The sequence below is a fragment of the Lates calcarifer genome, unplaced genomic scaffold, assembly GCF_001640805.2.
Source record: "Lates calcarifer isolate ASB-BC8 unplaced genomic scaffold, TLL_Latcal_v3 _unitig_688_quiver_1044, whole genome shotgun sequence".
Lineage (NCBI taxonomy): Eukaryota > Metazoa > Chordata > Actinopteri > Centropomidae > Lates > Lates calcarifer.
In genome coordinates, this window is record NW_026117910.1 from 1 (window position 1) to 14639 (window position 14639).

A 14639-nucleotide genomic window follows, 5' to 3' on the forward strand; every position below is an offset into this window, starting at 1 on the left:
GTCCACTCGTCTTTCACTCCTTGCAGACTTTATGTTTGAAAAAATAACTGATTCTATACTGTTGTTACTGTGTTATCAGAGCCTGAGAGGTGTAGCAGCAGTGAGTTGTACCTTTCCTTTCTCTGTGAGGATCTGTTTGTAGTGTAGCCAGCCCTCCTTGCGTACGTCACTGAATGTAATGGTTCCCAGTTCAGAGGTGGAATGGCGCTTGGACCGGGTTTCCTCCTGAGCTCGCAGGCTCTCCAAAGACTGAAACACAATATAGGCATTTGAGGTGATTCACAGTGGACACTGTTCACTCTGCTGCTGGAGAATAAACAAAACAGAAAGAGAAAGAACATGTACAGTTTACAACAGAACTGAGTACACACATGCACACTATCACTAAAATGTTCAGTGATTCAAATTCATACCATTTTACTCTAACTGTATTACATTCAGTTAAAGTGTAGGACATCTGATTTTAAGCAGAATTAAAAACTAGAATTATTGCCTCATGCTTGTACACTCTCACCAACCAGATGGAGTTAACTTCACCTTGATCTAATCAGTTCATTCTTGAATCTAACTGAATATTTGGACCAGACTCCCTCAAACTGGATATGACCTCCACACTGTCACATAGCAAACAGGTTAGACTGTCTGTATTAAAAACACATGCCAGTGACCTCACTGACCACACCTGTGATTTCTACTTAAGACTATGACATGAACAAGGTCATCAAATAAGCTGTGAGCAGCACAGCTTCCTCAGTTCTGGACTGGCTTAATAAAACATGGCTCCTCCTAGTGAGGACCTGTCTGAACAATAAGAAACCAGACTGTGAGACTTCATAAAGATGGGTACAAGAGCGCAAGGAGGCGTACAAGAGCATGAGGAGCCTGAAACACGGCTGCTGCAATGTTAGGAGGTACAAGAAGAACCATAAAACCTACAGCAGAAGGTTCACTGGCCGTCATCAAAAAATGACACCATACACAATTGAGTATCAACACAGCCTCACACTGATAAACATGTAGATGATTTCTTCTGACTGGACACAAGGGTTATCAGTGGAAACTGGGTGTCGACTGATCAGACAGTGAGAAGGACACAGCATGAAGTCAACCTCTGTGGACAGTGTCCAAGAAGCAAATCATTGGTCACAAGATGGCACAAAAATGCAGGAATAAACTTAGCCAAGGACATTTAATGTATGCATAATTGTAAACAAACAGGTTAGATAGACTATGCTAACGCAATTCAAACAAAAGTAAGTTTACCTGTCACTGCTACAAAAGAGACCACACTTAGACTGAGACTTACACTTAGACTAGACTTTGTTGATCCCTTGGGATGACTCCCTCAGGGAAATTAAGTTCCAGCAGCTTATATGGACAGACAGACACCTGTGGTGTGTTGAATGTTAGCAGCACATTCTTTGGTCTGATGAAAACCAAAATACATTTGCTCGGATCTTATGGGGTCCAGAATGTTTAATATAGACTTGGCCAGGACCACCACAGTGACTGGAACATGGAGGGGGAGTCTGCTCATATAGAGATGGCATTTGATGGAACTATGAATGTAGGTTTGTTCACCCACATATGAATGAAAGATGACTCTTAGTCTCAACATGACAGTGATCCCAAACACAAACACCACACAAGACTTTGTAAAGAAATGTGGAAACTAGGGACCAGGTATGTCTCATGACCTGAGTCCTGCAGAAAACACCTTGGAGCATTTTAAATTGGATGGTAGAGCATCAAAAACCCCTCCAGCAAAGATCAGGCTGATCCGTGGAGAAAGGCAGAATGACTGGTTTCATCTAAGCCCTGGACTCTGGAAGACTTCTGGACCCTTACTGCACTCCTACTCTCTCTCCCCATTTACTCTCTGTCTTCTCTGTCCTGTTTCCTGTCCCGGGAAAAAAGCCCAGAAAAAAGCCCCCCCCCCCAAAAAAAGAAATAATACAAATATTCCAAGTAAAAAAAATGAAATCTCACTAATGAAGAGTGTGTGACCTCTGTTGCAATTGGTTCTTTAGTCAAACAGTTCAATTTTTCAAATGAACTGGCTTCATTCCTCTCAGGCTTTGGCTAAAAACAGATATTAAAATAAAAAATTAAAATGGCCGTGTGATAGACTGGTGATCTGTCCTGGGTGTATCCCACCTCTCACCCAGTATCAACTAGGACTGGCTCGAGATAATGGATGGATGGAAAATTAAATAGACAGGATTTGTTTTTGTATTTTTTTTACATGTCAGTGACGCTGACAGGGGGTGTATTCAGTGCTGTTGTACACTGTACATGTGGTCAAGTCCAATATTTACAACAACTCACCCCATCAGTGAAAAAGCTCTTCACCCTTTTTGGTAGTTTGCTGTGGAACAAAAAAAAAAAAACACAAGTTACAGCAACAGCAGGTCTGAAGTGTTGACAGCTCTGTGTCACTACTGAAAAATGACTTGAGAAGAGAAATATATATACAGAGACCTTACCATAACTTTGTGCTAATAATCTTAGTAAAGCTAAATCTACAGTGACGTCAGTCCTCTTTTAACGATGTTGGGCTATTTCTGTTTACCTGTACATTGGAAAGCCTAAATACTGTGGAAGTAGATTTGTTTGTAAAGAGGCTGGTGTTGTCTGAGTTCCTGACTTACGAGAAGACACGACCTTCTTCCTTGAAGGTGTTGAGTCCCTCATCACAAGACTTGGATCTCTCTGTGGTGATGGCGAGCAGGTAGGAGGAGCGACGACCTTTAATACTGCCTGAAGAGACAAAAGATGAGTCAGAGAAGAGGGGAGGAGAATAACACAGGGTTACAAACATGCAATGTATGGTATTAACATGTGAAGTGACAAGAAGATGAGTGATTAATTTGCTGTTTTTTTTTTTAATTGACTGTTAGTGGATTAATATAACATCAGCCAAGTGGATGAATTAAAGGATTAATTACATATACTACACATTAAAGGAATACACTGACTTTTTCATTTTAAGTTTTGGTTAAATTGGAGCTGAGCATGCTAACATCATGCTAACAGCTGCCACTTTGAGAAAAGATGGGCAAACACTTTCTCTTATTGAGAGAAGTCAACTATGACCTGGGGAGGATTTTAGAGAAAAACATCAAATCACAGAATTTAAAATTCTTCTGCTCAAACAGCAAACAGAGGATAAAGAATATGATTTGCTGATTCATTTGCTATTCCTACTTTGTTCCCATCTGCAACAACAATGTGTTGTGAATTTGTTCCAGCTCTGATTTGCATCACTGACTGGCTTCATCTACATCCTAACAGCAGCTAAGACTCATGAGTATCACAGTATTTAAAGCCATCTGCAAAACCAACCCATTTTTTTCTGTTTATTTTTATCTTCCAAAAAATGAATGAACTGTTAAACTGTGAATGCCTGTGTATCTCTTTAAGATGAGTCTGAGGTTAGGGCTTGACAAATATATCAGTGTGCCAAAATAAAGGCACTGCACACTGACAGAGGGGTTCGGCAGTACCAGTTCCAACACACTGGAGACCATACTGTATATTGGTCTAGCCCTGTCTAGAGCCTTTAGAGTGGGTGAGTGAGACTCACTGCAATCCTGAAAATGAAGTTGGACAAAGGAGGAGATGGAGGAGGAGGTCGGGGAGACAGAGGTGAGAGTGAGAGTGGCCATTGTGGAGGCCTGGGAACTGGACACCACAGAGGAAGCTGGTACATAGCAGGGCTGTAGGTCAGTACTAGGACTGGTGGGTTCATCTGCAAGGGCAACATCACAGGTGAGCAACAAAGGCTGAGTGATGAAGGATTTAACAGCAACAAGGCAAAACAGAGTTTCCTCAGGTGGGGCTGTGGTGGTTCAAACATCTGTCTGAGGCAGAGCTACTCTGGAGGCAGACCTCCATCCATCTAGGTGGAAGACATCATCATCAGTTTACAGTAGACTGGGACCATAAGCAAAGCACTACAAGTGTAAGGTCAGCATAGTGTGTTAGCTTCCTGATAAAACCACTGAGATGTTTACCTATAGACTGATAAAGTAAAGCCACATTTACATCCTACAGACCATTACTGTGATAAATGATTCACATCAGTCAGCTCCCTGTATTACACACTCAGACATGACAGCTACCATATCTCTCACTTGGTAAACACAACTATAGAAACATACATTATAGCCAATGTTAACAATATTACAGTTAATCCACACTGTGTGGTCCCCCACCCTCAGGGACAGACACTGGGGTCACGTGCACTGAAGTTGGGCAGCAGGTAAATGTGGGGACCGAGGCGTGGCAAACCCCAATATCATAGACTGATTCTAGGGACGAGGACTGTCAACTCTCTGGTGGGGAGGGAACTGGAGGTGGTCATACCAGATCAAGTCAGACAAAGTCAACCTCTGTGTGTACTGACAGAGTTAGCTTTCCATTTCTCAGGAGGAATGTGTAATTTTTCTTTCAAAATTCAAACTGTCTTCAAATACAAACTAAACAGAAATGGAAAAATGTTATGAGAATTATTCCTTCAGACAGATATAGGCCTTCTCGCATACTTCTCAACTCTCTCACCAGGCTTCTGTCTACAGTGATGTTAGTCTACAAAACTGGCATTATTTGGCCTGTGGAGTGAGCTAATGAGATGATTTCTGCCTCCAGAGGCCTGCACTACGAAGCAAGATCAACCCAGGATTTCCTGATGGTTCATGTTAAAAGCAGCGTTGTCAGAACCATGAGTAAGAAACCTAATATTATATGAGAAGTAACTGCTAGCTGCATGCTGGCTCAGTTCTAGCATTGTCCAAAAATGACATTTAACAAGGTGAAATGTGAACAATATGATCACATGACTAGAATAGAAACACTAAAAATAATTTCCACTGATCAAAGCCAGTTAACAGTGACAGTAATGTCAGACTGTTTCTGCTGCCAAAGCAGAGAGGAGAGGAGAGAGTTCATGTCTGAGCTCCTTCTGACTGAAATGTTCATTTAGAATCGTGGTTAAAAGCTATGTTGTGGACATATGGAAAGACTGGAACAAAAACTATTCACTGATCTATAAAAACATCTATGCCCCGGAGCAGGTTAGCATAAGTTACCAGGGAGATTTACCGCAATAAGAAGTGAACCACCATTGTAAGACTGAAACCAGAGTTAAACCTGAAGTTACCTCCATAACCACAAATCCTGCTTCATAGCTCAGGCCTCTGGCCTCAGAGCAGCTCTGTTTCTGAGAAACATTTGTACAACTAAACCAGTACAATACTGGACACACATCAATCAGCCCTCATCAACACACACAAAAACATCAGCCACAACTTTGAAACCACTGACAGGTGAGGTGAATAACATTGATCAGCTCACTACAGTGGCACCTATCGGGGGGTGGGATATATTAGGCAGCAAGTGAACAGTCAGTTCTTGAAGTTGATGTGTTGGAAGCAGGTAGAATGGTCACGTGTAGAGGTCTATGGGACTCTGACAATGGTCACACATGGCTAGATTATTCAGTTAGAGCATCTCTAACACAGCAGGTGTTGATGAGGGTTCCTGGTCTGCAGTGGTCAGTTCTGACCAAAAGTGGAACAAGGAAGAACATGTGGATATTACTGTTGCTTGTACATAATCCCATGTGCTGGAAAAAAAACAAGTCTGATCCATTGAGGCCCCACCTAACAGCTTACAGGACTTAAAGGATCTGATGCTAATGTCTTAGTGCCCAATACCACAAGACACCTTCAGAGGTCTGAGGAGTCAGTGTGAGGGGGACTACACATCAGGCAGGTGGTTTTAATGTTGTGGCTGATTGGTGTATATGACAGACACATACAGGTATACACACACAAAAATGCTGAAACAGATAGAAACACAGAAAACAAGGTACATTCCTAAATGCTGAGGAGCTCTGTAGCAACAGATGACATGATAACGTAAAATGATATAGCAATGTGCCTGTTAATCAGGTAAAGACAGTAGCCCCTTTTACACAGTCTGTTCAAGGCAGGAACATTGAGCCATTATTTCTCCTTGTTGTTCGGTATGAAAGTGTAAAGATGCAGCATGGGGGCATTATGGCCCCTCCTTTAAAACTGCCAGCAGAGGTAGTCATAGTGTGTAAAAGGAGCTAGTGTGGTCTCATCTGCTGAGAGACATTTTTCAGGTAGCTGTACAAAGTCAGTTGCTACAGAGAGAGGTTCACTAACCTATGAAGGGAATAGAGGACAGAGAGTCATATGCATGCTGTGCCAGGCTACCATTGGCCTTGCGGTTGGGGCCAGGCCCCACAGACATAGGGGAGGGGGTCCCTGGTGAGGGTGTCAGAACAGGGGCCTCCGGTGACTCTGCATGTTTTGTGTAGGTGGGATGTCGAAGAGCTTGAATGGGGGTCCGGCGACCTGAAGGAGGCTTCTGCCTGAGGACCACCTCCTGATTGTTGGAGATGGGAGAGATGACCTCTCTGTCCTCCCCCAGCTGGGCTCTCTCCTCTTCTGAAGCAGACAGGGCAGGTGTGGACTGCGGCCTGGGCACCCTCCCCCCTACACTGTCTGCAGGGCTGCTCCTGCTGCTGGGGCTGCTGAGATGGGGGCCGCTGTAGCTGGGCTCTCTGAATGAATGGGCCCGCTGGAGAAGGTGGCCAGCTTTGTGGGAGAAAGAAGGGCTGTAGCTCTTATACCCCACCAGCTCTTCCTCTTTTACTCGCCTTGTCTGAGGTTCAGCTACCTGCTGACCTGACTGCCTGCCACTGGGAGGCACTGTGGAGGAGGTGGTGAAGGGGGATGTCACTGTGATTTGGGTCTGCCATCCCGAGGCTTTCTGATCAATGTGTTCACTGGATTTAGTTGTTGAGCTCGGTGCAGTGTGTTCGTAGCGAGGTGAGACCAGTGCAGAGGCCTGTGCCAGCGCTTCCACAGAACGCCCGTAGTTGTCCTCGTATTCGGCATAGGCTGCCAGCAGGCTCTCTGAGCAGGACCTGCTTCCTGGTCCTGATACACCACCCCAGCCACCTAGCCAATAGGAATCATGGGATGCAGCAGCTGCCTGGTGGTGGTACAGGAGGGTTTCTCTCCTGCGTTGCTCTGAAGACACTGCAGGGGCAGACATAGGTCCGGGGCCGAGCGCCATGCCCAGCTCCGCTAAACGATCCTGAGAAATGCTGCGGTGGCGGGGGGATATGTGCTCTGCGACCTCCGCCTGGCTGTAGTACCACTCCGACAGAGCCTGGTGGCAGATGGTGTCGGCATAGGTGCGGGCGGAGGCCGGCAGGCTGTTCTTCCTTGGTGGAGGCAGCGTTGCAGAGGCAATGGCAGCATTGTGGTTGGCAAAATGAAAGTCCAGCGCGCTGATGGCTGAAGAGGAGCGGCCTCTGTGCTGCCCCGATGGGGGATAGTGGCCACTGGAATCCTCGGGACCCCCAGGCCAGCCAGAGTAGGGGGTAGAAGCAGCAGGGGGTTGGTTATCCAGCAGCGAGGTGGTGGGGCCAGATCGGCACTGCCAGTTGTCCAGGAGACCGTGGAGGTTGTGGCCAGGCTTGGGGGCCACAGAGCCGTGTTTGGTGGAGGGGTAACAGAGAGGTGGAGGCTCAGGGAGGTTCTGGGCCTCACCTGAATATGGCTTGTTGCCTTTCAGGTAGGCATCCTGGGAGTATGCCTGAAGACAGGAGAAGTAAGGCACAATGTCAAACATGACAAAGAGGACGAAGAAAAAAAGATGGTAGGAGCAGCTGAGGGCAGATTGAGGCACCATGCAGCAGTATCTCTCAATGTCCTGTTAAAGCTTAGTCCTCACTGTACAACCACCACTGGAGCATTATTTTCTTTAATAAAGTCAGGACAGTTATTACTGCACTCCATTTAAAAATTAGTTCATATCACAGTAGCAGAAACAATGGATATCTTTACCTTATATAAAGCACTAGTGCTGGGATGAGATCTTGCCAGAAGATCTTGATGGTGATGAAAGAACATGTCACCCAGTGTAACACTGTGGCTCATTGATGTGTTGTTAATAGTTTTAGGGAATAATGGAGCTCTGTGGCTCAGAGGAATCAGGTATATCAGACTGTGACACACTCACAGTTCTCTTTAGTAGGAAACTAAAGACAACCAATATGGTTTTTCTGATCATCTCACCAATACCTGCATTTATATTTTATATTATATCAGCATATATTCATTCTCAGCATGTCTTTTCAATCAAAAAAAGTATGCCGTTTTGTGCTGGTTGTAACATTGCCTCTCTTTATCCATACCTTTGAAGCCATCTGTACAAACTAACCTTACTGTTTTCCCATTACTGACGGTATAGTCACACACATTTAAAATATCCTGAGGTTAAACTTCAATATGAGGCTAGATCAGTTATCACAGACAGACATTCCTCACTCTTACTTAAAAAGCCTAGCTAGTTAAGTAGCTGCTGAATGAGGTATGAAGGTGGAAACGAGGAAAGAAGAGAAAATAGAAGAAAGCTCATACTCACACTTACCAACTGCAACACATCCTCATCTTTTGGCATGATAGAGAGCTCCAGAATGTTTTCACTATGAAACAGATCAAACATACCATACATGAACAAAATAAATAAGAGGTTATATGTGAACATTAGATGAAATTTATAAAGAGCAGTCTCCCACCTGTTCTGGATCAGTGCAATCACTTGAGAGTAGGTTTTCCCAAGAATGCTTTCCCCATTCACCTTCACGAGCCTGTCCCCTACACACACACACACACACACACACACACACACGTTGTTCTTTAGATCTAAGAATGTTGTGTTGTGCACTCTTTATACCCACACAGATGTCATATTTGCAGAGGGAGGACATTATCTGTGGTTTTGCAGCCCAGTAAACCCTCTCTGTTTACAACTTACATCACTGGGTTAGGGTCAGGATTTCATGCACGTAGCACTGAATTTTTTGAATTTACTGAAGGCATGTGCTAATCGACTAGTAAACTTAAATTGACTTAATTAATTGTTGATTGTCTCTGCTGTCCTTTAGATTTAGGCAGCTGAGGTGTGATGACCCATGTGCTGTGTGTGTATGTTTTCTACCTGTGCACAGTCCAGCTTGTTGAGCAGGGCCATTCTCTTTGACACTCTTCACAAAGATGGTGTCCATTGGCTCCAAACGAGACCACTGACAGCCTGTTTAGACACACCCACAGACAAACTCAGTGAATCTGTCCAAGCCTGAGAATATCAGCAAAACCCACAAGGTTGAATCGGATCCACCTACATGTAACATAAACTCCCCTTACACACATTCTCAGTATCTGTGCTTTATATAAAACTGAAAACAAATGATGCTATAGATCCTAATCAGTCCCAGAGGCATGTGCATAACAGTGAAATGATTCATCCTACTAATCAGACTTTCAGTGGCTAAATATTTGTAAACTCACCTGTTCCAGTGGTGTTTCCATTCTCTTCATCCTGTGGGAAGAACACAGAGCAGATGTTAGAGGAGGAGAGAACCACAGGGGGGTGCTGCTCAGCTCACACCACACCAAGCCCAGGTCTCACTACACCCTTTAACATAGAGATTGCACAATACTGACATTAAGATGATGCTGGAATACATTGCTTTTGTTTGTGTACACTGAACTACACAAAACCATAATGTCAACCCCTCATTCTGCATCCATACCATTTATAGAGAACGGTGAGGCAGAATAATGGAGTAGTATTCCCACATGACTCTGCTGCCTGACTGAAGTTCTGGTTGTCTCACTCTCTGAGAACCTGTCTGTCTGTCTATCTGTCTGGATCTATCTGGAGGCTTTGATTCTTGGCTGAGTTAGCTCATTCCTGACATGGACACATCCACATTCCTGTGCTGCTACACTCTGACCTCTGTCCAGGCTTCTGACCATGCTGTCTACAGGACTACAGTATCCATGTTCCCTCACTGTCTACAGGACAACAGTATCCATGTTCCCTCGCTGTCTACGGGACTAAAGTATCCATGTTCCCTCACTGTCTACAGGACTAAAGTATCCATGTTCCCTCGCTGTCTACAGGACTAAAGTATCCTCGTTCCCCTGCTGTCTACAGGACTACAGTAACCATGTTCCCTCGCTGTCTACAGGACTAAAGTATCCATGTTCCCTCACTGTCTACAGGACTAAAGTATCCATGTTCCCTCGCTGTCTACAGGACTACAGTGTCCATGTTCCCTCACTGTCTAAAGGACTAAAGTATCCATGTACCTACGCTCTCTACAGGACTACAGTATTCACATTTCCTCACTGTTTACGGGAATGGGCAGCTGTGGCTCAGGAGGTAGAGCGGTCACCCACCAATTGGAAGGTCTGTGGTTAGAAGGTTGGCTCCTCCAGTCCACATGCTGAAGTATCCTTGGGCAAGATACTGAACCCTGATTTGTCCTGATGTCTGTCATCGGTGTGTGAATGTGTATGAATGTGTTAGAAAGCACTTTGTATGTTTAAAAACAAGTGCTGTATGAATGTGAGTGTGAATGTGACCTGTAGTATGAAGCACCTTGAATAGACAACATGACTAAAAATGCGCTATATATGTGCAGTCCATTTACCATTTATTACAGAATCCATGTTTCTGTGCTGTCTACACGACTACAGTATCCACATTCCTGTGCTGTCTACAGGACTACAGTATCCAGAAGGACTTACAGGCTAAATGCCACACTTTGGCTTGTACAGTCAACCCTGTGTGATGTGTGTATTCTGTGGTTCTTCAGATCATCTTTGTATGGAAAGATATTACTGCCCCACCAGAAAAATAACATTATAACATTATAATGGGATAGTGATCTGTTTGTGGCAGCAATACATTTCCATAGCTTTGCGGCATATCAGCACAGAATTATTTTTCCATATGTGGTTTACACACAGATCACTGACAGACAGATAAAACACACAGCATTCATCTTTTAAAGTTTACATGCAGTTTGTCGATGACTAAGGTAAGGTGACTGATATCAATTTCATGTCAGTGTGTAAGTATGGAGTTAGGGGGGAAATTAGCTTAGCTTAGCTTAGCATAAAGACAGCTAATATGTGCTTTTAGGGGGAATTACATGGTGAAATGCTGATCTCAGGACAAACAACAGTTTATTCAGCACCTCTGTGCAGCATCTCTACAAACATGATGGTACAAAACTGAACAAATGAGATATAAATGATGCTTATATATTAGACCTGTTCAGACCTTATATGTCATCTTTAATTCATCTGAAATTTTGTCTGTACAAAGCTATGGATGTTTTATCATAGACTGAAAGATTCAGCTTTACATGAGTCACAGTCAAACTTGAAATATAATGAGCAACAAAATCTTGGGCCATATAAAGAAACATGACTGTGTCTAATTGAGTCTTTTAATTACAACAATAACTTGCCAAAATCCCAAATAACAGAACTGGTCTGGCTAAGGAGCAGTTTAATGGCTGAAAGTAACATGAGCCATTTAAAAGCTTAAATGAACTCTCCACCTCAAAGTATGTATAAGTAGTTGAATTACATTGTCTAGAAAGTTTAAGAGGATTTCAATATTATGTCAATTCATTATAATGGCAGATGGTTTTTGGAAAAAGCAAAATCTTGTAAAAATGTACTAGTAGAAAAAGATAACACCACAGTTGTCCTGAAAAAACTGAACATTTACATTCAATTTTAATAAAAACATACAAAATAAGTCATTGAATTTTTAATATATTAATATTAATAATAATAATATTAATGAAATTAGAATATCCAGAACATTAGCACAGGCCTGTCATGAAAACTATTTTTGTTGATATGTTGTTTCAGAAATTCTAAATTCACTGTTTTCTAAATAGTAGAAAATGTTTAGAGTGCAAATGGGTGTGGTCTCTATCAATCTCTTCAACATCATCCACTGAATCCACAGATACTTTACTCTACACCTCACAGTTACCAAGATGTTGACCAAAATATTTAGCAATATTTGATCATATTTTTTAGTTCATTTCTCAACACGTGCCCTATTGCTAGCATTTCTGAGTGTGAGACACAGTATGAGGAAGCAGCTCACCACGCTTCAGTCTTGTAGCCTTTACAGTTTTTGATATATCCATCGTGTTTTCATCATGTTAGTTTAGGGAGCAGATTTAAACTCTGTTGGGACTGTGAATAGTGTGATCGTACCATATAATCAAAAAGTCACATCACACTTCATTTGCTGCCTATAGGCATATAGCACACACCAGATGCTTCATTGACTGTAGTTGACTCTAGGAGGTAGGACAGCTTATCCTCAGTGATTCCTCATTCTACAGCAAAATGTCTACTTCACACAACTATGGAAGTGTGGAAAGTAAACAAGTTCATCTGTGATGGCTGTTCACAGCAGAAACTTTGGTCTGTAATTTTATTGCTTGACTTTCTCTTTTATTCCAAATTAGTTTGACTGACGTTCTGGCTTGGCTACAACCTACCTGATCATCTCCCTGCTTATGTTTTCCAGCAATGCTGTTGCCATATAGACCTCAGCCATTACTTTGGTGAGAACAACATTATCATAATCAATAGGAATGATGACCTGAGCTACAAAAACAACCCAAATTTCCTTGACAGCCATGGGCATGAATTAAGTACACTGTCAGTAAATCCAGTAATTTCAGAATAATTTCAAAATTTTCAAGAAACGCCCTGGAAAGAACAACACAATTTGTTGCTAATTACAGGGGAAATAGAGACCATGTCTAGTTGGGAAACTTCCAATTAATTCTATTTAATTGAAAGCATAACCCAAGGAGTCAATGCCCAACTGTCACACGGCGGTGAGGTTTGTCTTGTCTTGGGATTTTGGTCTTGTCATTTCCTGTTTTATTTTGAAGGATTCACTCTCCTCTCGTTTCAGAGCACTTGCCCTTCCTCATGTGTCACCTGTGTGTCCTGATTACTCATTGTCTCCACCTGTTTCCCATTACCTCTGCGTGTTTAAATAGTCTGTGTCTCCTTTGTCTTTTGCCAGAGTGTCTTCGTCCGTTCACCTGACTCACCTCCAGCCTTGTATCCACAGCCATAGTGTTGCCTCCAGTAAGCCATTGTTCCTCTGTAAGAGTGATTTTTTGTTTGTAAATTTTGATATTTTAGTTTCTCGCCTTAGCCTTAGAGTACTTTCCTAGTTGTTTGTTTTCCTCCTTTTTGGAGCGATTTTGTTTTACTCGTTTATGTTCGTAGCTATCTTAGGTCCTCTGTTTTTTTAGGAGAGAGTTTTATTTAGAGCTTTTCTGGTTTTCCTCCTGTTGGAGCGTTTTTTTTTGTTAAATCTTTTCATAGCCTTTTGTTTGCCTCCTCTGTGAGTGATTTTGATTTGTTCTAACTTTATTAGCCTCCGTTCATTTGTTTTTTTTCTCCTCTTGAGAGTGACTTTTTGTTTTTGTTTTCTTATCTGCCCTAGGATAATTTTATAGCCTCTGTTTCTTTGTCACTTAGTGAGAGAACCTTAGTTGTAAATAAAGTCTGTTTTATTTACGTCATCTCTGCGTCTGAGTCCTGCCTTTTAGTCTCGGCCTGACAGTACACTCTGGCAAAAGACAAAGGAGACACAGACTATTTAAACACGCAGAGGTAATGGGAAACAGGTGGAGACAATGAGTAATCAGGACACACAGGTGACACAGGAGGAAGGGCAAGTGCTCTGAAACGAGAGGAGAGTGAATCCTTCAAAATAAAACAGGAAATGACAAGACCAAAATCCCAAGACAAGACAAACCTCACCGCCGTGTGACACCAACGAGTCAGACAAACATGCAAAAATGTGTCTACAGGCAAGCATACAATTCAAGTGAAATCATGGATAAATAATAAATAAATAAATATTTACTTGGGTTCAAATGGACTTTTGTGTTCCCTTTCTTGGGTCATTGTCCTGTATGTTGTTGTGGTCATGGATGCCTATGTTTTGATGACATTTATCTATCTGTTCTTACTGTCATCATCTAATGACAGCTCAGGTAGGTATCAGATTTAGGATGACAAATCAAATCTAATAAGATAGGATGTCATGTGGGTGATCAGTTGGAGTGTTAATGAGTTCTAAAAGTCTCAAATTAGTCACATTTCAAACATATAGACTCAAGGCCAAAGTCCCAAAGCAGAGAGCAGCCCACTTACCTTGAAGCTGTGGAGGGAGGACTCTGGTGGGTAGACAATGAAGTGGCGCAGAGTGAAGCCAAATCCCTGTGAGTTCTTCTGGAGTAAAATGGTCCGTGGGCCGTGCCATGACACGCCCTCCACCTCACCCGATGACAGCGGCCGGCGCCTGTTCTCATTGGACGACACCATGCCATCTCTATGCCCTTTAGCCTATTAGGAAGATGAAGAACATGTTTCAATCAACAATGCCTAGCTTTCCTTTCCTTCATACACTGACAAAACTGACAAACTACCATGTGAATCTTGAAGTACATCACAGTATCATTTTCAGGTGTCTCCAGTCAACCTGTGTTTGTGACTGTGCATTCATCACCAGCTGAATAGAGGGGAAAGGGAAATGTGAGTGGTGGATGTGGGCGTTATGTCGTCCATTCACTGAGGAGTCTGCCCAGATCCGACCAGAGCAGAATTCCACGGATGCCAGGAATTTCTCAGAGACTTCCCCTCTCTAAAAAGAGAGCTCTATTTTCACCGACAACCTCA

General features: G+C 42.9%; 1 protein-coding gene across 3 annotated transcripts in view; it reads right to left on the reverse strand.

Annotated features, from left to right (window-relative positions):
• Positions 1–75: 75 nt before the first annotated feature.
• LOC108879502 (rho GTPase-activating protein 23) overlaps positions 76–14639 on the reverse strand; it is a 43929-nt gene continuing 29365 nt past the window's right edge. Inside the window, exons 2-11 of one of the 3 annotated variants that reach the window (XM_051069237.1) lie at positions 14115–14306; positions 9396–9426; positions 9046–9138; positions 8624–8702; positions 8476–8530; positions 6195–7638; positions 3587–3751; positions 2652–2760; positions 2329–2368; positions 76–249 (exon numbers count right to left, since the gene is read on the reverse strand). In XM_051069237.1, the coding sequence (XP_050925194.1) occupies positions 76–249; positions 2329–2368; positions 2652–2760; positions 3587–3751; positions 6195–7638; positions 8476–8530; positions 8624–8702; positions 9046–9138; positions 9396–9426; positions 14115–14306 (2382 nt within the window). Of the gene's footprint in view, positions 250–2328; positions 2369–2651; positions 2761–3586; positions 3752–6194; positions 7639–8469; positions 8531–8623; positions 8703–9045; positions 9139–9395; positions 9427–14114; positions 14307–14639 lie in introns of all 3 variants that reach the window. The other 2 variants (XM_051069236.1, XM_051069238.1) reach the window with 2 other exon arrangements.